Source organism: Lithobates pipiens, unplaced genomic scaffold, assembly GCF_037356315.1.
Source record: "Lithobates pipiens isolate NorthernLeopardFrog02 unplaced genomic scaffold, aLitPip1_a1.2 Scaffold_28, whole genome shotgun sequence".
Taxonomy (NCBI): Eukaryota; Metazoa; Chordata; class Amphibia; order Anura; family Ranidae; genus Lithobates; species Lithobates pipiens.
Window position 1 is genome coordinate 174077002 of NW_027507789.1, and position 23366 is coordinate 174100367.

Sequence of the window (23366 nt, forward strand, 5' to 3'; positions counted from 1 at the left end):
TACGATCGTGCGTACCCACGACGATCGTAAACCAGAAGACCTGGAGGTCAGTCTCTTCATGCGATTTTCATGACTTTGCCCCCTCCCAAGGGGCAGCCTCCGGATGCCCTTTCGGGCAAATTTTTCCGGATGGGCCCTTTTAAAGGATTGAATCAAGTTTTTTGCATGAATGTTGTCCTCTGGCTCCTAGGAGTTCTCTTCGGGACCATATCCTTTCCATTTGATTAATGGGGGCTGCTAATTATGAGGGGCTCCCACCATCCCTGTGCTGTGCTGACTTCTTCCTGGGGCTGTACCTCTGCTGTGCATATTATGAGGGGCTCCCACCATCCCTGTGCTGTGCTGACTTCCTCCTGGGGCTGCTTATTATGAGGGGCTCCCACCATCCCTGTGCTATGCTGACTTACTCCTGGGGCTGTACCTCTGCTGTGCATATTATGAGGGGCTCCCACCATCCCTGTGCTATGCACATTAAGAGGGGCTCCCACCATCCCTGTGCTATGCTGACTTCCTCCTGGGGCTGCTTACGGTGCAGGTGTCAGTGCTGTATATCACGGTGCTGGTGTCAGTGCTGTATATCACGGTGCAGGTGTCATTGCTGTATGTCACGCTTCTGATGTCAGTGCTCTCTATCATGGTGCTGGTGTCAGATCACTCTATCATGGTGCAGGTGTCATTGCTGTATGTCACGCTGCTAATGTCAGTGCTCTCTATCACGGTGCTGGTGTCAGATCACTCTATCACGGTGCAGGTGTCATTTCTGTATGTCACGCTGCTGATGTCAGTGCTCTCTATCACCGTGCTGGTGTCAGATCACTCTATCATGGTGCAGGTGTCATTGCTGTATGTCACGCTGCTGATGTCAGTGCTCTCTATCATGGTGCTGGTGTCTGATCACTCTATCATGGTGCAGGTTTCATTGCTGTATGTCACGCTGCTGATGTCAGTGCTCTCTATCACGCTGCTGGTGTCAGATCACTCTATCACGGTGCAGGTGTCATTGCTGTATGTCACGCTGCTGATGTCAGTGCTCTCTATCATGGTGCTGGTGTCAGATCACTCTATCACGGTGCAGGTGTCATTGCTGTATGTCACGCTGCTGATGTCAGTGCTCTCTATCACGGTGCTGGTGTCAGATCACTCTATCACGGTGCAGGTGTCATTGCTGTATGTCACGCTGCTGATGTCAGTGCTCTCTATCACGGTGCTGGTGTCAGATCACTCTATCATTGGGGCAGGTGTCAGTGCTCTATATCACAGTGCTGGTGATCATCTCCTGCACCCTTTTTTTTGCCTACCCTGACCTTCCCTCTCCTCCATTGCCTTCATGCGCTACACAGTCCTGAATTGTCACAATTTCACAAAAAGAATGCTTGTAGTTGTCGATCCCAGATTCACCTCATACATGTGTTATGTCATTGGCCATGTGGTGGGACTATGTGTGCACAGCTAGTAATTATTTTGTGGCTGCAAATATGACCTGTAGGTTTGTAAAGTTCACCTCCCATTGAAGTCAATGGGGCCCGCCGCGAACGTTACGGTTCGCGAACTATCGGCCACGTTCGCGAAATGCCCCATCGGAAGTTCGTACATCACTAGTGATAAGGTAAAAAGGAAAGGAGAAATTGAGGAGTATCTACGGAGTCTGGACTTCCCAAGAGGGGAGAAGGAGGAGATGGAGGCTCTAGAGGCCCCCATAACAACAGAGGAAGTGGAGAGAGTAATCAAAAACACAGCCCTCGGCGGTAGTCCGGGCCCCGATGGATACTCCATCCTGTATTATAAAAAATTTCAGAGGTATTTAGCACCGAAACTCTGCAAATTCTTCAATGCAGTGGGAGTAGGGGAGACGTTCCGGGATGAGGCCCTGTGTTCCCACATAGCATTGATCTTGAAAGAGGGTAAGGACCCAGCAGCTCTAGAGAGCTATCGGCCGATCTCTCTATTAAATTTGGATATAAAGATATTCGCGAAAATAATAGCGGACAGATTGAAAACACTCCTCCCGAAATGGGTCCACTCAGATCAGGTAGGGTTTGTTCAGAGGCGGGAGGGGAGAGATAATTCCCTGAAGTCCATAGTTCTGATCCATGAGGTTATTAGGAGAGAGATCCCCACAGCACTGCTATCGGTAGACGCCGAAAAGGCCTTCGATAGAGTTGATTGGGAGTTTATATATGAGACGTTAGAATATATGGGACTGGGAGAGAGGATGATGAGATGGCTTAAATCTCTTTCCCTACACCCGACAGCTAGAATTAGAGTGAATGGATCCCTGTCTCGCCCCCTGGAATTGTTCAACTGGATGAGGCAGGGATGCCCCCTCTCACCGATCCTGTTCGTGATCACCTTGGAACCTCTGTTGGTAGCAATTCGGAGGAACCAGGATGTTCGGGGTATCCGGATGGGTGATAGGGAATACAAGGTATCTGCATTTGCAGATGATGTATTGCTGTATATAGTCAACCCAAGAACAACAATCCCATCCCTCCTCAAAGAGCTAGAGCAGTACGGGTGATTGTCCAATTTCAAAATAAACATGACCAAGTCGGAGATGTTAAACTTGAATCTAACAGAGGAAGAACAGAGAGCACTGGCCACCCACCTCCCATTTAAGTGGTGCAAAGGAGAACTGACCTACCTGGGTATAAAATTGACGCTAATATTATAGCGTGCATAAGACTTATATAGGGGGCTGTGGAAAACTAAAACGAATTTCTGCTTATATATTGGTATAACTTTTGAGAATATATTATAGATAAGGCAACTTGTTTTTACAGGTAGCGCCACAAACCCTTTCACTAGATTACAAATAGCATTTCCTCAGTTCCCAAATAGGAGATGAGGCCCTTTGAGGGAGGCAGCAACCTACAAATAATAAATATAAATACCCTATATTTTCTACTCCTCCAACTGAACCAAGCCTCCCCGCGTTACTGTTCAGCTCCTCAGACTCTCCTTCCAGTTCTTGCAGATCCCCACACGGACATCTATCAGCATGCCTCTCTGAGCCTGTCAGCTTCCTCACCAAGGAGCGGACAGTGGAGACATTGAAAGCTGGATTGGGACATCCAAAGGTCCGGATGTAGCCCTGGGGTCGCAATATGCCTAGGTCTGTGTAGAGGGTGGCTTCATCCATTCTCCATGGTCCCACTGTATATATACGAACGTAACCACCCCCTCTTGCTCACTCCCAAAATGGACTAGGGACTATGGACTATGGGATTTGTCATGTGCATAGAGTAATGCATATGACTGCAATTAGCATTGTTCTGCTCAAACAGAAGGACGTGACATGGAAGCAGTAAAACACAGCAAGAATCTATTTCTTAAAAAATAGATTATAGGGCCATTAAAAAGTGCATATGTATGAATGATTTTTGGAGGGATATTGATATAGTTTAGCTCCCCGTTCCCAACGGTGCATTTTGGAACTGTCAAAGTCGCTTCCCATTGTCGGAAATAGAACCGTTCAAATTACCATGACTCAGGGCGCACTACTTTTTGTCTATTTCATTGCGACTCTGTTAAACAAAGTCGCAAGCTGCAATGAAATCGTAGGTGCAAATCACACTGATCTCAAGTAGCGCAATTTCAAAGCCGCACCAGTGTGAACCAGGGCGTAATATCACTTTAAATACACAGAAGAATTATTCTGAACAACCTGTCTTACAGGTTATTATAATTGTATAATTACACTGTTTAAAAAACAGCTGCCTTGTCGGACTGTGATATTGTGTTTACACAAACGTTATTGCCCATTTCTCACTTGGCATATTCTGCATAAAATAAAAACTCCCATGAAGTGATGTTGGAGAACAATAAAATCCTCACGTGCATGCATCCTGTAACTAGCACAGGATGACGCACTCAAGGCAGTCTTGGCAGTCTGTGGAGTGTGGCTTCACCGACAAGAGGTGCCATCTGCCAATTATCTCACCAGTACTGGAGTATTGATGTCTCCCGTTTAGTCGCTCAACTTGTTCCATCAATTATGGACTTTTTCGAGATTTTTTTTTATTAAAATCAGTATCGGGATTGAGAGTGGATCATGGTGAATGATAACTGATTGCAATCAAATGCCCAGTTAAAATGCATATACATATATGGGAATGGTTTTGCCATCTATGGATTTTTAATTCTGTTCCATCATGTTTGGCAGACCACTAGCACCATGATCTCCAATGCAGCAGTGCAGCTTGGTTGGTCAATGAAGGAGTAGCATGATGCCTCCTGTCAGCATGCTGCTGCAGTAGAACCCCACGTGCTGGTACTCCCTCCACTAGTATGGATGCTGTAATGCAGGAAATACCAGGATATTGAAATTGAGATACTAATTTAGATACTTACACTAGCTTCGGGGGAAAAAAAAAGCTTAAAGGAGAATTCCAGCCTGGGCTCGTTTGGCTGAGTTTCTCCAATTCGTTTTGTACTCCTGTGACCCATTTTCAGCAGAGCTGTCTGAAGTCCGATTCCTGCTGACAGACTTGGAATCAGTCCAGGCACTGCATCAGCCCTCCGCAGCTCAGCTCTCCAGTGAGCGTGGAGGAGCAGAGAGGAGAGATTGACAGGCAGCAACTCTTCTCTCGAGGAGCCAAGAGACTCGAGCCATCGGTGGTGTTCGATGGCTCGGTTCTCAGTGCAGAAATGTCGGGGGACAGATGCAGCATCGGACCAATGCTGCATCCACCTAGGTAAGTATGATTATGGGAAAAAAGCAAAACCCATACTTCTTTAAAAAATTAAACTCATGCAGACACCACATCTAAGAATTGGTTAGCAGCAATATAATACATTTTTGGTTTTAGGGTTTAATATCACTTCAAGCCAGATAATTCTTGTCCTTCAAAAGTTGCTGCTCCTTAATTTTTCCCATGGTGCCTAGGCATTTGTTTCAATGATCTCAGTACAGGAGAAGAGTCATGCCTCTCTGGCAGAAACGGTCTGATGGTCTTCCCGACGGAGTTACAATGGACTTTCAATGAATGTTATGATGGACTTCAGACCGAAAATGACGACGAATGACAGGACTAGAAAAGGAAGTTCAATAGCCAGTAGCCAATAGCTGCCCTAGCATCTTATTTGGTCCGTCGGACCAGCATACAGATGAACGGTTTTCTTGATAGAAATCCAGATTTGAAACATGTTCTATTTCTAGGTCCATCTGAATTTTTGAAGAAAAAAAGTCAGATGAAGCCCACACACAATCGTTCTATCCGACGGAATGATTCCGTTGGACCTTTTCTGCCGGAAAGTTTGGTCCTGTGTATGCGGAATCAGAGCTCAGACCTAGACACTGATTGGCTGGCTCTGATCCCTAAAGCAAGCATTCACAAAGATTTCCTTTGCTCAGCATCTTCCCATCTGTCAGAATACCCAAACAGTATTTGGCCAACAATATTTGGCTTGGCAAGGACACCAATTGTTAGGCCGGGTACACACGCGCGGACTGTTCGCCCAACTTTGTCCGTCCAACAGTTTCGGCAAACAGTCCGCTCAAACTTAGCATGGACGGACATGGCCACACACGACGGACGAACAGTTTGCTGAAACCGTGCGCGATGACGTGAACGGCACGTACGACGGGACGAAAAATACGACGTCCTATACACTGCATTATAGCTTTCGGCGTGAAAATCCTTTCTGAGCATGCGCGAGACTTAGTTGGCCGAACAAGCCTACACACGAGCGAACAGTCCGCTGAAACCTTGTTTCAGCGGACAGTTTTTCGGAATTTCCGTAAGACCTTGTCCGTCCAACTGTCCGCTGAAACTGTCCGCTGAAGCCCCACACACGAGCGGACTGTCCGCCCAAACACTGTTCAGCGGACAAGGTTGGGCGAACAGTCCGCCCGTGTGTACGCGGCCTTAGATTTATAGGAAGTTTAATTGTTTGAGATCTTATTATCAATGATTATAGTCACTGTGCTAGGCTTTGCGAATTGCACAGCAGAGTGGGGAGTTGAAGGCAAAACTTCAGGACTGATGTCCTTCACAGACCCAATTCTGATGCAATGGAGAGCCAGAAGTATGACTCCTGATTTAAATATCAGCAGCTTTCATCAGCGCTTAGAGAACTTCGGAATTAATGAAACATTGCTTTTAGTGTGAGAATTAAACTTAAAGAAATATTAAAATAGCTGGTCTTGAAGTTGGGCTGAAATATTTTCTTATATCTTCAGTTGCCTTTTATGCAATTGCTACTGAAGATAACCTCTGCTTATGCATTGTTTCATCATGCTTGCATACGTTTACCCTAAAGGATAAGTTCACTATAGAATTCAATCTTCCTACCCCTTCACCCCTTGTTCCCAAGCCCCATAACTTAAACACCCTCCCCAATCCAGGTTCCTATTTGCTTATTACCATGAGCAGCAGATGCCTCAGTTAAGAAGTCTCAGCACTGTCTGTGCTAGCCCGATAACTTAGCCTGGTCTTAACCCAACTGTCCCTGATTTTGAGGGACTGTCCCTGATTTGGAGCAATCTCCCTCTGCCCCTATTTCCTCCTCATTTGTCCCTCATTTTGGTCTGATCTATATAGATGTATATAAAATGCACTTTTTATCTATCAAAAAAGTGTTTCTCAGTGCTAAACCTTTCATTTGATTTCTAAATTGCTCCATTTGTAAATTGCAAAAGCCAATATAAAGGTATAGCAGTGGTAAAAAAAGCACTTGTGGGTTTAACCAATCAGTTTTTTTTGTACAATTCTATTTTAAGGGAGCGTGGTAAGGTGTGTGCCCTATTCCTGCATTCTTTTGCTGATAGGTGTCCCTCATTCCCATCTCAAAAAGTTGGGAGGTATGGTCTTGGATGACCTGTACTGTTGGAGTAAGGCCTCAAGTCAATGGGAAGTGTTTGCATAGGTACTGGCAGTGCCGAAAAGGTTTCTAAATTAAGAGTATAAACATTGTGAGATGCTGCCTACATCAGAAGACATACAAAATAAAGAAGTGCGGAAAGGGAATGTACAAAGTGGTATACGAAATAAGGTGTTGCAGAATAGGAAACATACAGCGTGGCATAAGGAATGAGGCATTGAGTACAGCATGTCATATGAAATCATGCACTGTGCAATAGAGAACTTACAGCATGGCATATTAAATGGGGTATTATGACATAGAGAATGCACAGAATGGTATATGGAAAGGGGCATTGAGGCATAGAGAACTGACTGTGTGGCAAATGGAATGTGGCTTGGAGGCAGATGAAGTATACAGCATGGCATATGGAATGAGATGCTACAGAATAGGGAATGAACAGCTTTGAATACTGAATGAGGGGGTGTAGTATAGAGAATGTATAGCATTGCATACGGAATGAGGCTCAGTGAAAATGGAAATATACAGCATGGTACAGGGAATGAGGGGGTGCATAATAGTGATTTGTACAGCATGGCATACAGAATACGCAATGTACAGCTTTAGATATGATGAGTCATCAGCTGTCAATGGGTTTCTTTGCTGACAGCTGAATAATAATAATAAAAAAAAGTGCCATTAAAGTTAAAGGATAAACAGTGTGGGCCCCCCCAGTCCATACCAGGCCCTTTGGGTCTGGTATGGATTGGGGGGGGGGATAAAAAAAAAACGTCAAAATCCATACCAGGCCCTTATCTGAGCATGCAGCCTGGCAGGTCAGTAAAGGGGGGGAGAACAAGCGAGCATCCCCTCCTGAACCATACCAGGCCACATGTCCTCAACATGGGGGGGGTGCTTTGGGGCATGTTGATGGGGACAAGGGCGGGGGGCTTATTGGAATCTGGAGCCCCCTTTTACAAGGGAGCCCCCAGATCCCATCTGTCTCCTCCATTCACCAAAAAAGTGTACACAAATTAATAAAACCAAGAGACAAGTTTTTGACAAATCCTTTATTAAAAAATTAAAATAATAGTTTCCCTCGATGTAAATCCATTTTCAATCACGCCACTAACCAACCTGAAAAATAAATGAAAAAAAAGATCCGCCTCCTGGGACGGCCTCCCGCCAATGCCTGGGGCGGGCTCTAGGAGCCCCCTTGCTAAAGAAGGCTTCCAAACACTGATAAGCCCCCTGCTCGCAGACCCCCACAAACCAACCACCGGCCAGAGTTGTGGGGGATGAGACCCTTGTCCCAATCAACATGCCCCAAAGCACCCACTCCCCAATGTTGAGGGAATGTGGCTGTCACGTACCTTCTAGTAGAGAGCCCGGATTGCGGAAAGAGGCCTCCCTTACAACTCCCACTACCGGTTTTCTGGCAATGTAACAGGGAACACAGGAGTAAGGAGGAGTACAGGTGCCTGGCAGGATCAACAGAGGAGTAGGATGGGTTGGTGAAGTTCAGTGGAGCAGGTAATCACAGCGAATGGATCAGCAGGTAAGTTATAGCAGATGAACAGTGCAATATACACAGGTACTTGCAGCAGATGAACAGTTCAATATGAGCAGGCACTTGCAGCAGGTGAACAGTTCAATAAGACAAGCAGGTTACTTGCAGCAGATGACACAGTTCAATATAAGCAGGTTCACCTTTAGCAGACGGATGGTCAGAGCAAGCCGGGTCAGATATCAGACTGGAAGCGAAGTACAAGGGAACAGGCAGGAGAATCGTCACAACAAGCCGGGGTCGGGTGCAGGCAGATAGCAGATGGGTCACAGGCAGGCCGGGTCAAACAGGAACGAATACTATGGATCAGGTCTCACAGGTATAACGCTGTAGAGCAGACAGCAGAGACCATTAGCAAGAGGCTAGTTTAAATAGGCCGTTTGGCGCCAACACGGATGCACGCACGCGACCGCGCACGTGCCCGCGCACGCGCACCTGCGTACGAACACATGCGCGTTTGTACGATCGTGCGTTCCCGCGACGATCGTAAACCAGAAGACCTGGAGGTCAGTCTCTTCATGCGATTTTCATGACATTGCCCCCTCCCAAGGGGCAGACTCCGGATGCCCTTTCGGGCAAATTTTTCCGGATGGGCCCTTTTAAAGGATTGAATCAAGTTTTTTGCATGAATGTTGTCCTCGGGCTCCCAGGAGTTCTCTTCGGGACCATATCCTTTCCATTTGATTAAGAACTGGTTCTGGTTTCCTCTTCTTCTGAAATTTAGGATGGCTTCTATTTCAAATTCTTCTTCACCATCAACCAAGATCGGATCAGGAGGAGTGGTATTTCGGTTAGGAAATGGATTAGGAGTGAAAGGTTTCAATAAGGACACATGGAATACCGGATGGACCTTTAGTGAGTCTGGAAGTTCGAAAGCAACTTCGTTAATCTTCCTTTTGACTGAGAAAGGTCCTAAAAACTTGGGACCTAGTTTCCTTGAAGGGCACGCCATTTTCAAGTTTACCGTGGATAGCCACACCAAATCACCAAGTACCAGTACTAACTCCCCTCGTCTCTTCTTGTCAAAGGTTGCCTTGTTGTGCTCTTGAGTTCTAGTCATTGTTTCTTGCAGAAGTTTGTTGTTGGTTGAGAAAAAGTTCATCTTTTCCTGGACTGCTGGTACTGAGCATTCAGCAAGGGAGTTGGGTAGAAATGAAGGGTGGAAGCCATAATTGGCAAAAAAGGGTGTCTGTTTGGTAGCGGAATGGAGAGAATTATTATACGCGAACTCAGCTACTAGAAGCAGGGAGATCCAATCATCTTGTGCAAAAGAGGAAAAACAGCGTAAATATTGTTCGAGAGTTTGGTTCGTCCTCTCAGTCTGCCCATTGGACTGAGGATGATAGGCGGATGAGAAAGACAGTTCAATATTCAAGCCCTTGCAGAGGGACTTCCAGAATCGAGAGGGGAACTGTACCCCTCGATCCGAAACTATATTGGCTGGTACCCCATGGAGCCTAATGATTTCCTTGATGAACACTTGTGCAGTTTCAGAGGCTGAGGGGGTACCCTTCATGGGAATAAAATGTGCCATCTTTGACAGACGATCAACCACCACAAAGATAGTGGTATGATCGTCTGCCGGAGGCAATTCAACAATGAAGTCTAGAGACAGCATTTTCCATGGCCTGTCCGGAACAGACAATGGTTTAAGGAGGCCCCATGCCTTAGTTTTACAGTTCTTACTTCTAATGCACGTAGTGCAGGTGTTCACGTATTTCTTGCAATCCTCCCGTAACTGAGGCCACCAAAAAGTACGCTGTACCAAATCAATGGTTCTAGTGATGCCAAAATGTCTGGCGAGTGCGTGGTCGTGACACAGCTCTAGGATAGATACCCGCAGAGTTTCGGGGATGTAGATCTTGTCTTTATACCACAGTAACCCACCTCTGGTTTGTAGTTCTGGTTCTGAAAAAGGTCTTTGTCCCATGGAGGCTTGTCTAAGCCGGGAGAGAAGATCTTCCTGAAGCAGAAGGAAATTCCCAGGAGCGAGAATGGTAACTGGAGGAGAAATTTCCTGGGACTTGTGGAACATCCGTGACAAGGCATCTGGTTTTATATTCTTAGACCCTGGGCGATACGTCACATGAAAAGAGAACCGGGAGAAGAAGAGTGCCCACCTGGCTTGTCTTGGTTTTAGTCTTTTTGCAGATCTTAAGTACTCCAGGTTTTTGTGATCGGTAAATTGGATGAGAAGCTCCTTCCAACAAATAGCGCCATTCTTCTAATGCAGATTTAATTGCCAACAGCTCCCTGTCTCCAACATCGTAATTTTTCTCGGCTGCTGATAGTTTACGCGAAAAGAAAGCCACAGGATGGAGCAGAGCCTTAGTTCCTTGTCTTTGGGATAATATAGCTCCTACGGCGATTTCGGATGCATCCACTTCTAAAACAAATGGCAGGGAGGAATCTGGATGTCTTAAAATAGGAGCGGAGGTGAAAAGTCCTTTGAGAGTCTCGAATGCTTCTTGAGCTTCAGAGGTCCAATGAAAACGGGTTCCTTGTCTAGTTAGTTGTGTGATGGGTGCGACAATAGCCGAGAACCCCTTAATAAATTTGCGATAGAAGTTGGCGAATCCAATAAAACGTTGGATTCCTTTCCTGTCTACAGGAGTTGGCCAGTCCAAAATCGCAGCGATCTTCTGGGGGTCCATTTTTATACCCTTATTAGAAATGATCAGCCCCGAGAATGGTATACTTTCCTCTTCCAACAAACACTTGTCTGCTTTTGCATATAGTCCGTGTTGGCGGAGCCGACCCAACACGCTTTTGACGTGCTTGCGATGGGCTTCAAGGGAGGAAGAAAAAATTAAAATATTATCTAAGTAAACGACAGCGAATAAGTCCAGAAAGTCCCGGAGCACATCATTGATAAAGTATTGGAAGGTGGCGGGGGCATTACACAAACCGAAGGGCATCACCAAATACTTAAAGTGTCCGAATCGTGTACGGAAAGCGGTCTTCCACTCATCTCCGGCCTTAAAATGGATCACGTTGTAAGCCCCGCGGAGATCGAGTTTAGTGAAAACCGTAGCAGTTCCCAGTCTTTGGAATAACTCTGGAAATAGAGGGAGAGGGTACCGGTTCTTTATAGTGATGTTGTTTAATTCACGGTAGTCCACGCAGGGTCGGAGAGTGTGGTCCTTCTTATCAACAAAAAAAATACCCGCACCTGCTGGGGACGTAGACGGGCGAATGAACACCTTCTTTAAATTTTCTTCGAGGTATTCTTTGAGTTTCTCCTGCTCTACCTCTGTTAAGGGGAAAACCCTTCCAAACGGAATTTTGGCTCCAGGAAGTAACTCAATGGGGCAGTCATAAGCTCGGTGGGGCGGGAGCACCTCTGCCTTTTGTTTACTGAACACGTCCAGGAATTCATGGTAGACTTCGGGAATGGCCTGACATAAATCGATCTCTGAGTCAATAGATAATAAGGTTGCTGGTCTCAGGAAACCGGAGGAACCACAGAACTTCTGGCAATAAGGTGAAGAAAAAGTAATTTCTCCTGTAGCCCAATTTATGGTTGGATTGTGGGCCTGTAGCCAGGGCATCCCAAGTATTACAGGAAAAAGTGGGGAGGTGATAATGTCCATCCGGAGAAGTTCTTGATGCGAACCAGAGATAACAGTAGATAGAGGTTCAGTTTCTTGAGTTACAGGACCAGATTTAACAGCGGAGCCATCGGCCAAATGGATAGAGAGTCCGCGGGTCTTAGGTAGGAGAGGAATCTGATGTTGGGCAGCAAAGGATGAATCCATAAAACAGCTGCATGCCCCGGAATCAATAATGGCGGGCGTCTGTAAAGTCTTTCCTGGGAACTGGAAGGAGACAGAAATGATAAGGTGAGGTGAAAACTTCATTAAAGAGTCTGGGAGATCAGGAGGCATAGATGGACACTTACGGAGCTTAATAGGACAGTTCCTGACGTAATGTCCAGATTCCCCGCAATAGAGACATAGATTGTTATTCTGCCGACGTTGACGTTCTTCGGGGGTAAGAGATGGTCGCAAGACCCCAAGTTGCATAGGCTCAGGTGTGTCAGACGTGGCCCCGGGTCGGGCGGCAGGTGCTGGATGTAAATGGCTTGGGGCCTTTGGAAGTATCCAGGTTGGGCGAGAGAAACCTGTGGCCCTCTCGGCTCTCCTCTCTCTCAGACGATGATCGATCTGTATCACCAAGTCAATTAGTGCGTTTAAGGTCTGTGGAACACCGACTCTAGCAAGCTCATCTTTCAAAGAATCAGAGAGTCCCATGCGGAACTGATGACGAAGGGCAGCATCATTCCAGTTCGTATCCACGCCCCATAGCCTGAACTCGGCCACATAATCTTCCACCGCCCTTCGTCCCTGCTGGAGGGTCCGCAAGGCGGTTTCTGCAGTCGCTGAAAGTTGGGGATCTTCGTATATTTGAGCCATTGCATCAAAAAAAGTAGTAAGATTAGCCAACGCTGTGTCCTTCTGTTCTAACAGGTGGTGGGCCCAGGTCTGGGGGTCTCCAGAGAGTAAAGATACCACAAAACCCACCTTGGTAGCCTCCAGAGAAAAGGTCCGTGGTTGGAGGGTGAAATATAATTTGCAGGAGTTGTGAAAGGCCCTGAAGCCACTGCGATTCCCAGAAAATCGCTCGGGTGTGGGAACTTTAGGTTCTGGTGGTAACATCACAACTGTAGGTGCTGGTCCTGCTTCAGCTGAAGAAACTGATGGTTGAGGGGCCCCCAAGGATCCGGAGGGGTTGGAAAGAGCAATCACCCGTTCTTCCAGCCGGGTGTAGCCTTGCTGGAGGCCCTTAACTTACATAGTTACATAGTTACATAGTTAGTCAGGTTGAAAAAAGACACAAGTCCATCCAGTTCAACCCTAAAAACAAATAAATAAAATAAAAAATAATCGTACAATCCAGATACCCAATTTTATGCCCACAATTGATCCAGAGGAAGGCGAAAAAAAAACCCAGCAGAGCATGCTCCAATTTGCTACAGCAGGGGAAAAAAATTCCTTCCTGATCCCCCAATAGGCGATCGGATTTTCCCTGGATCAACTTTACCTTTGTTAGTACCTAGTTATATTATGTACCATCAGGAAAGTATCCAAGCCTTTCTTAAAGCAATCTACTGAACTGGCCAGAACCACCTCTGGCGGGAGTCTATTCCACATTTTCACAGCTCTAACTGTGAAGAAACCTTTCCGTACTTGAAGATGAAATCTCTTTTCCTCTAGACGTAAAGAGTGCCCCCGTGTCCTCTGGGTTGACCGTACAGAGAACAACTCAACACCAAGTTCACTATATGGACCCCTAATGTATTTGAACATGTTGATCATATCCCCCCTTAATCTCCTCTTCTCAAGAGTGAATAAATTTAGTTCCTCTAATCTCTCCTCATAGCTGAGTTCCTCCATGCCTCTTATCAGTTTGGTTGCCCTTCTCTGCACTTTCTCCAGTTCCCCGATATCCTTTTTGAGAACTGGTGCCCAAAACTGAACGGCATATTCCAGGTGAGGTCTTACTAATGATTTGAACAGGGGCAAAATTATATCTCTTTCTCTGGAGTCCATACCTCTCTTAATACAAGAAAGGACTTTGCTCGCTTTGCAAACAGCAGCTTGGCATTGCATGTTGTTATTGAGCTTATGGTCTACCAAAACCCCCAGATCCTTCTCCACTATGGATTCCCCCAGTTGTACTCCCCCTAGCGTGTATGATGCATGCATATTCTTAGGCCCCAAGTGCATAACTTTACATTTATCAACATTAAACCTCATCTGCCACATAGTCGACCAATTAGACAGTGTATTGAGGTCGGCTTGTAAATTGGAGACATCCTGTAAAGACGTTATTCCACTGCATATCTTGGTGTCATCTGCAAAGACAGAAATATTACTTTTGATCCCAGAACCAATATCATTTATAAAGATGTTAAAAAGTAAGGGTCCCAACACTGAACCTTGGGGTACACCACTGATAACCTTAGACCATTCAGAGTAAGAGTCATTAACCACTACTCTCTGAATTCTGTCTTCTAGCCAATTTTCTATCCATTTACAAACTGATGTTTCCAAACCAGTAGACTTTACCTTACACATGAGCCGTGTGTGGGGAACTGTATCAAATGCTTTTGCAAAATCCAAGTATACCACGTCCACCGCCACCCCTCTGTCCAAGGTTTTACTTACCTCCTCATAAAAAGTAATCAGATTTGTCTGACAACTTCTGTCTTTCATGAATCCATGTTGTCTGTTGCTTAAAGTGTTTTTGTTCAGCAAGAACTCGTAAATGTGGTCTTTTATTAAACGCTCCAGTATCTTCCCAGCTATAGAAGTTAAGCTAACAGGTCTATAGTTACTTGGTAAAGACTTTGATCCCTTTTTAAATATAGGCACCACGTTCGCCCTGCGCCAATCCAGTGGGACTATTCCCGTCATTAATGAGTCCCTAAAAATTAGATACAATGGCTCTGAAATTACAGAGCTCAATTCTTTTAGGATCCGTGGGTGGATGCCATCAGGGCCAGGTGCTTTATCCACCTTTATTCTGTCTAAGTATTTCTGGACCATATCACTTTTGAGCCATTGTGGATCATTTGGGGCTGTGTCACTATCACCCCCATTATGGACATGCGCTCCCCCATGCTCTTTTGTGTACACAGAGCTGAAGAAAGTGTTTAATAAATTAGCCTTCTCTTTGTCCCCAGTCACCAACTCTAGATTGTTTTGTAAAGGGCCTACATGCTCAGACTTGACCTTTTTACTATTAATATATTTGAAGAATTTTTTGGGGTTTGTCCTACTATCTTTTGCAATCTGTCGTTCGTTTTGAATTTTTGCATCCTTGATTTCCTTTTTACATATTCTGTTAATTTCTTTGTAACATTTAAATGACACTAGTGATCCTTCATTTTTATATTTTTTAAAAGCTCTTCTCTTACAGTTTATAGCTTTTTTAACTTTGGCCGTGAGCCACATAGGTTTTGTTTTTAGCCTTTTAAACTTATTGCCCATGGGAATATACTTTGCAGTGAGGTCCCCAACAGTCTTTTTGAAGAATTCCCATTTCTGTTCTGTGCCCATTGAAGCGAATATTCTCTCCCAGTCTAAGTCCTGGAGAGTAGCCCTCATCCTCGGAAAATTAGCTCTCTTGAAGTTAAGTGTTTTTATCTTACCCGTATGTATTTCTTGTTTAGCGCTAACATCAAAGGAAATCATGTTATGATCACTGCTACCCAGGTGTTCCTTTATCTGGACATTAGTAATAAGCTCCGCATGGTTTGAGATTACCAGGTCCAACAGAGCTTCATTCCTAGTTGGGGCCTCAATAAACTGGACCATAAAATTGTCCTGTAATAGGTTTATCATTTTTTGCCCTTTAACTGTCCCAGCAGTGCCATTACTCCAGTCAATTTCTGGGTAGTTAAAATCCCCCATTATTATCACTGTCCCAGCCCTTGCAGCCCTTTCCATCTGTGCAAGGAGCTGAGTCTCCACCTCCTCATTCACATTGGGTGGTCTATAACAAACTCCAACGATTAACTTTGAACTACACCCATCTAAATGCAGTTCCACCCATAATGCTTCGGACTCATCACACTCTCCATCCACCAGGTCCTCTTTCACACTTGCTTTGAGATCACTTCTCACATAGAGACAGACCCCGCCACCTTTCCTTTTTACCCTGTCTCTCCGAAAGAGTGCATAGCCAGGAATATTAATAGCCCAGTCATGTGAGGATTGAAGCCAAGTTTCAGCAATACCGATTACATCATAGCTCTCCTCATGCACCACAGCTTCCAACTCACCTATTTTGCTTGGCAGACTTCTGGCATTGGTGAACAAACACTTTAATGCATTATTACATTTTGCTCTGGTGTTTTTCATATTATTTTTAGTAGTACAAATTGCACTATAGTTTTCAATGGCTGTTTGCAACATGGGAAATTTCTTGTCACCTGCCATATCCCACCCCCCATCTATCCCCATTCCACCCTCCATTAATGTCTGACCCCTAACTGACCTGTCTGCCCAATGTTCTTCTGGTTCACCCTCCCCCCTCAAACCCAGTTTAAATACTCCTCCAGCCTTCCCATAAACCTCTTCCCCAGCACAGCAGACCCCCTTCCATTCAAGTGCAAACCATCATTAGCATATAGGTTGCACCCCAATGAAAAGTCAGCCCAGTGCTCTAGAAACCCAAATCCCTCCTCCCTACACCAGGTCTTTAGCCATGCATTCAGCTCTCTAATCACCCCCTGCCTTTCCTGTGTTGCGCATGGCACAGGCAATATTTCAGAGAATATCACCTTGGAGGTTCTTCCCTTCAACTTGCAGCCTAGTTCTCTAAATTGATTCTTAAGGAGCCTCCACCTTCCATGTATACGGTCATTGGTTCCAACGTGGACCAAGACTGCTGGGTCATACCCAGCCCCTCCCAGTAATTTATCCACCCGGTCCACCACATGCCGAACCCTAGCACCAGGGAGACAGCAAACTATTCGGTTGAGGCGATCCTGGCGACAAATTATTATTATTACAGTCCTTCTGATTATAGAATCCCCTATAACCACCAACTGTCTAGGCCTTTCTGCACTCCCCTCACCTCCTCTACTAGATGGGCTGCTCTCCCGGCTGTTAGGGGGAGCAGTGACATCTAGGGCTGCCACCTCTGTGTTTGTCACCTCCACATCTTCACCCAACTCGGCAAATTTGTTTTGATGCACAAACACAGGACTGGCCTTCCTTTTCTGCGAGCCCCTTCCACTCCCTCTAACTACATTAACCCATCTTCCTATGTGATAATCCTGACTTGCCCCTCCACCCTCCACATCAACCCTACTGACCACCTGCTCAGCGAGCAGAGGACCCCTTTCAAGGTTGACCTTTCCGCCCAGTGTTGCAACTTGCTCCTCCAGATCTCTAATGCGAGCTTCTAGAAGGGCAACCTGCTCACATCTGTCACAGCGGTATGCATCCTGGAGCTCTTGCACCAGTTTTGCATACATGTGGCACACTGTGCACTGAGCAAAACCTTCAACCCTGCTAGCACTCATTTCCCAGTTACAATACAATTACTTAAATGAAGTTTAAGATGTTACTTACAGGTTAACTGCCTCAGAAAGTCCTGCCAGGTGTTGACAAAGTTCTTCCATGGCGGAGGCTCCCCGCTCTGGCTCAGACATTGGCTGTCTTCTACTGTCACGTACCTTCTAGTAGCGAGCCCGGATTGCGGAAAGAGGCCTCCCTTACAACTCCCACTACCGGTTTCCTGGCAATGTAACAGGGAACACAGGAGTAAGGAGGGGTACAGGTGCCTGGCAGGATCAACAGAGGAGTAGGATGGGTAGGTGAAAGTCAGTGGAGCAGGTAATCACAGCGAATGGATCAGCAGGTAATTTATAGCAGATGAACAGTGCAATATACACAGGTACTTGCAGCAGATGAACAGTTCAATATGAGCAGGCACTTGCAGCAGGTGAACAGTTCAATAAGACAAGCAGGTTACTTGCAGCAGATGACACAGTTCAATATAAGCAGGTTCACCGTTAGCAGACGGATGGTCAGAGCAAGCCGGGTCAGATATCAGACTGGAAGCGAAGTACAAGGGAACAGGCAGGAGAATCGTCACAACAAGCCGGGGTCGGGTGCAGGCAGATAGCAGATGGGTCACAGGCAGGCCGGGTCAAACAGGAACGAATACTACGGATCACGTCTCACAGGTATAACGCTGTAGAGCAGACAGCAGAGACCATTAGCAAGAGGCTAGTTTAAATAGGCCGTTTGGCGCCAACACGGATGCACGCACGCGACCGCGCACGTGCCCGCGCACGCGCACCTGCATACGAACGCATACGCACTCGTACGATCGTGCGTACCCGCGACGATCGTAAATCAGAAGACCTGGAGGTCAGTCTCTTCATGCGATTTTCATGACAGTGGCCTGGTATGGTTCAGAAGGGGGGGCGCATGCTTCCTCCCCTCCCCCTTTCCTGACCTGCATGCCCGGATAAGGGTGTCATATGGATTTTGGTGGGGAAACGCTGGCTTTTTTTTGTTCATATTCAGGCGTGGGGTTTCCCTCCAAATCCATACCAGACTCGAAGGACCCCATGCCATTTTGTTCTTTATTTTTTTAATAGCCAGGTGCCGGCAATCTTAATCGTGAGTCATTTTAAACGGGATTTGAGTTTTTTTCTTTAGAAATTAAATTTTTGCTGCAGCATGTTTTATGCATGCTGCAGATGTGCCACTTTACAGGCGCATTAAGGGGACCCCCCGGGAATCTATTTAAAGGAGTTTTTCATTTTTATTGTTGCACTTTAAGCATAATTAAAATCATTGCCCCTGAAAAAATTATCCTTTTTAAACACTTTTTGGCATTGATACATGTCCCCCGGGGCAGTACCCAGACCCCCATAACCCTTTTATTGGCAATTACTTTCAAATAAGCCTTCAAAATGGGTACTTTTGATTTTTCCTGTTCAGTTCCCATAGACTTCAATGGGATTCGCCGTTCGGGTTAGAACATTTCCCCTGTTCGGGAGTTCTGTCCATTTTAACCCTAGGACAAGAAATGTGTTAAAAGAAACAATGCATTTTAGTTTTTAGGTTTAGATAAGCCTTTTTTGGGTGGGTGGAGGGGGGGGGGGTTCATCATATAAACATACTGTACAATGAAAGCATATCCACACCATTGAAATTGTAAATATTTTTCTTGTTTTGCATTATTCATATTAAAGGTCCAAAATTGGCATAGAAATTCCCAAGGATGTTGGAAGCATTGATGTTTTAAAATGCCCACGTAAGTCTGCATTTTCATATTACTTTTTTTGCTGGTAAATCAAAAGAAGATTGTAAAATTAAAAATTGTTATCAATGCAGTAATTTTCCTTTCCTGGCTCTGCCTCGTGTCTGCATAGTAAGGTTGCAGGAAAGAAATTGCTGACAGGGAAATCCCTGCTACCGAGAAATTGTCTGGCCAAGATTTGAATTGTCTATGGCCAGCAAGTGTTCTCTAAAAAGACTTGCAATGGGATAGAGAGATATATGTGCTGACAGGTATCTAGGAAAGGAAAATTACGGTACTAATAACAGTTTTCCATTTTCCTGGCTTTGTGTAATGTCAGCACATGACAGGACTTAACTAGCCCTGGCAGTGGTGGCCCATCCATAGGGAGCGCCCAGCCCAGGCAGTCACAAAAAAATAATAATGATATATATATATATATATATATATATATATATATATATATATATAAATAATAATAATTTTTTAAACATGGCCACAGATGTGAGGAGGACTCTGCTGCTCCACTGGGGACACAGATGTAAGGAGGGAATCCGCTGTGGACACTGATGTAAAGAGGGACTCCCCTGGGGACACAGGTGTAAGGAAGGGCTTCACTGGGGACACAAGTGTAAGGTGGGGCGTGGCTGGGGACACAGGTGTAAGGAGGGGCGCGGCTGGGGACTAAGGATGAGCCGAAGAGCCCCCGGTTCGGTTCGCACCAGAACCTGCGAACAGACCTAAGCTTCGTGTGAACTTTAGAACCCTATTAAAGTCTATGGGACTCGAACGTTCAAAATCTAAAGTGCTAATTTTAAAGGCTTATATGCAAGTTATTGTCCTAAAAAGTGTTTAGGGACCTGGGTCCTGCCCCAGGGGACATGTATCAATGCAAAAAACGCAGGTTTCCCTTACATCAGAGGGGGGCAGGGTCACCCACATGTCATTGGGGAAGCCAGGCTTTCCCACTTGCGTCAGAGGGGACGGGGCCAGGTAATGGGTGGCCCCGCCCTCCTCATATAAGAAATGTCAGGCTGCCGGGTGGAGACACAGGATGGATGGACTGCGCTGCGCTGGAGGGAAAGATCACCCGTCGCTGGATAGCAAGAGTGGATTACCACCGCTGGAATCTTTTTTTAATTTATTTTTTATTTTTAATAAAGGACTTTTTCAATGGTGTGTGTGTGTTTAACATTCTTTTACACTTTCTTTGTGAAATGATAGGGGTACTTTTGTACCCCCTTACCATTTCAAACGGGGGGGGGGGGGGCAGGATCTGCCCGCAGACCCCCACAACCACCGGCCAGGGTTGTGGGGATGAGGCCCTTGTCCTCATCAACATGGGGACAAGGTGCTTTGAGGGGTCACAGACCCCCAAAGCATCCTCCCAGTGTTGAGGGCATGTGACCTGGTACGGTTCAGGAGGGGTGGAGACGCTCTCTCGTCCCCCCCTCTTTTCCTGCGGCCTGCCAGGTTGCGTGCTCTGATAAAGGGTCTGGTATGGATTTTTTAGGGGGAACTCCACGCAATTTTTTTAAATTTGGCATGGAATTCCCCTTGAAATCCATACCATACCTGAAGGGTCTGGTATGGATATTTAGGGGGAACCCCACGTAATATTTTTTTTTATTTGACGCGGGGTTCCCCCCCTTAATATCCATACCAGACCTGAAGGGTGTGGTAATTAAATTTGGGGGAACCCCACATTTTTTTTTTTATCACCAATGACTTTCAATGACTGTTCTCTGTATTATGGGGAGCCGACTATTCATTATAGCCGCGAGTGATTTTAAATTACTTTTTTTCCTGCAGAAATTACACTTTGTGCAGGGACAGTTCTAAGCATGGGAAACATGTGCCCCTTCACAGGCATACTATAGACACCCCCCAGGTACAAAATTTAAAGGAATATTACACTTTTATTGTTTCACTTTAAGCATTATTAAAATCACTGCTCCCGAAAAAAAACGGCTGTTTTTAAAACTTTCTTTTGCATTGATACATGTCCCCTGGGGCAGGACCCAGGTCCCCAAACACTTGTTAGGACAATAACTTGCATATTAGCCTTTAAAATTAGCACTTTAGATTTCTCCCATAGACTTCTACAGGGGGTTCCGCGGCTTTTCGAATTTGCCGCAAACACCCCAAATTGTTCACTGTTCGCTGAACAGGCAATGTTTGAGTTGAACATGAGTTTGACTCGAACTCGAAGCTCATCCCTACTGGGGACACAGATGTAAGGATATGTAACGAGGGGCTCCGCTGGGGACACAGATGCATGGAGGGGCTCCGCTCGGGACACAGATGTAAGGATGGGCTCCGCTGGGGACACAGATGTAAGGAGGGGCTCCACTGAAGAGGAGACAGATGCAAGGAGGGACTCCGCTGGGGGACCTTATGGAAGGAGGGACTCCGCTGGGGGCACCTTATGCAAGGAGGGACTCCGCTGGGGGGCAACTGATGAAAGGAGGGACTCCGCTGGGGGCACCTGATGAAAGGAGGGACTCCGCTGGGGGCACCTGATGGAAGGAGGGACTCCGCTGGGGAAACCTGATGGCATCTGGTGGCAGGTGACTTGGCAAGTGACACTCTCATGGCTCCCACTGATTCTGCATTATGGTAAGTTGAATGATTTCATTTTATATTACAATGTAATAATAGAAATAATGCACTTCAATCATCCTGACATCATAACAACCATGGTGCGGGGATGATTGAAGTGCTAACACCAGGTGTGTGGAGTATCTTTATCTGCTGATTTTTAAACTTTCTAGAATACACATATTTCTATTGTTGTGTAGGATCTGGGCCTGCTGTCCCTCCCTCTCTCTCTCCCTTTCCCTCCATCCCTTGTTCATCTCAGAAGCTGACCACACCACCTTACATCCATTTTTTTATGAAACCACGCCCATTTTCACCAAATGGGAGGGTTCAAAAAGGAAGGGCGGGGTCTGTTGTCGTACCACTGAGACCTGGTACTAGGAAGGCTCTGTTGTTGAGATAGTGGTATATTGGAACATTCTGCCTGCAGAGACATGCTAACACCCCCAGTCAGGGGCGGATCCAGAGTCTAATCTCGGGAGGGGCACTGCTATAAAATATGTTTTTTGGGGGGCAATTTATATGGGAAATGGCTGGTATTGGCGCTTCAATCATTACGGCACCATGGTTGTTATGGTGTCAGGATGATTGAAGCGCATTATTTCTATTAATACATTGTAATATAAAATTAAATGGTTCAACTCACCATATTGCAGAATCAGTGGGAGCCCTGAGGATGTCACTTGCCATGTCGCCTGCCACCAAATGTGGATTGTCACTTGTCACCAAATGCGGATTGTTACTTGCCACGTCACCTGCCACACATTGCGGATTGTCACTTGCCACGTCACCTGCCACACATTGCGGATTGTGACTTGCCACGTCACCTGCCACATATTGCGGATTGTCACTTGCCACGTCGCCTGCCACCAGATGCGGATTGCCACGTAGCCTGCCTCACATTGCGGATTGCCACTTGCCACGTCACCTGCCACACATTGCGGATTGTCACTTGCCACGTTGCCTGACCCACATTGCGGATTGCCACTTGCCACGTCACCTGCCACACATTGGGGATTGTCACTTGCCACGTCACCTGCCACACATTGCGGATTGTCACTTGCCACGTTGCCTGCCACACATTGCGGATTGCCACTTGCCACGTAGCCTGCCACACATTGCGGATTGTCACTTGCCACGTCACCTGCCACACATTGCGGATTGCCACTTGCCACGTAGTCTGCCACACATTGTGGATTGCCACTTGCCACGTAGTCTGCCACACATTGCGGATTGTCACTTGCCACGTCACCTGCCACACATTGCGGATTGTCACTTGCCACGTCACCTGCCACACATTGTGGATTGTCACTTGCCACGTCACCTGCCACACATTGCGGATTGCCACTTGCCACGTAGTCTGCCACACATTGTGGATTGCCACTTGCCACGTAGTCTGCCACACATTGCGGATTGCCACTTGCCACGTAGCCTGCCACACATTGCGGATTGCCACTTGCCACGTAGCCTGCCACACATTGCGGATTGTCACCTACTGGTGGTCTTTTGTTGGGTCCCAGAGTGAAGATAGGCAGCAGAGAGATGATGCAATCTCTCTGCTGCACACAGCTTCCTACACAGTGAGGGTGGAACTGGAGGGATGCAGGGCAGTGAGAGATGATGTCAT

The 23366-nt window shown here is 46.2% G+C and overlaps 1 protein-coding gene across 2 annotated transcripts in view; it reads left to right on the top strand.

Annotated features, from left to right (window-relative positions):
* The window catches only part of LOC143935833 (NXPE family member 1-like), a 164203-nt gene that overhangs the window by 92047 nt on the left and 48790 nt on the right, over nt 1–23366 (top strand). For both annotated transcript variants that reach the window (XM_077459949.1, XM_077459950.1), the window contains exon 4: nt 19092–19153. In XM_077459949.1, the coding sequence (XP_077316075.1) occupies nt 19092–19153 (62 nt within the window). The remainder of the gene's footprint in view (nt 1–19091; nt 19154–23366) is intronic.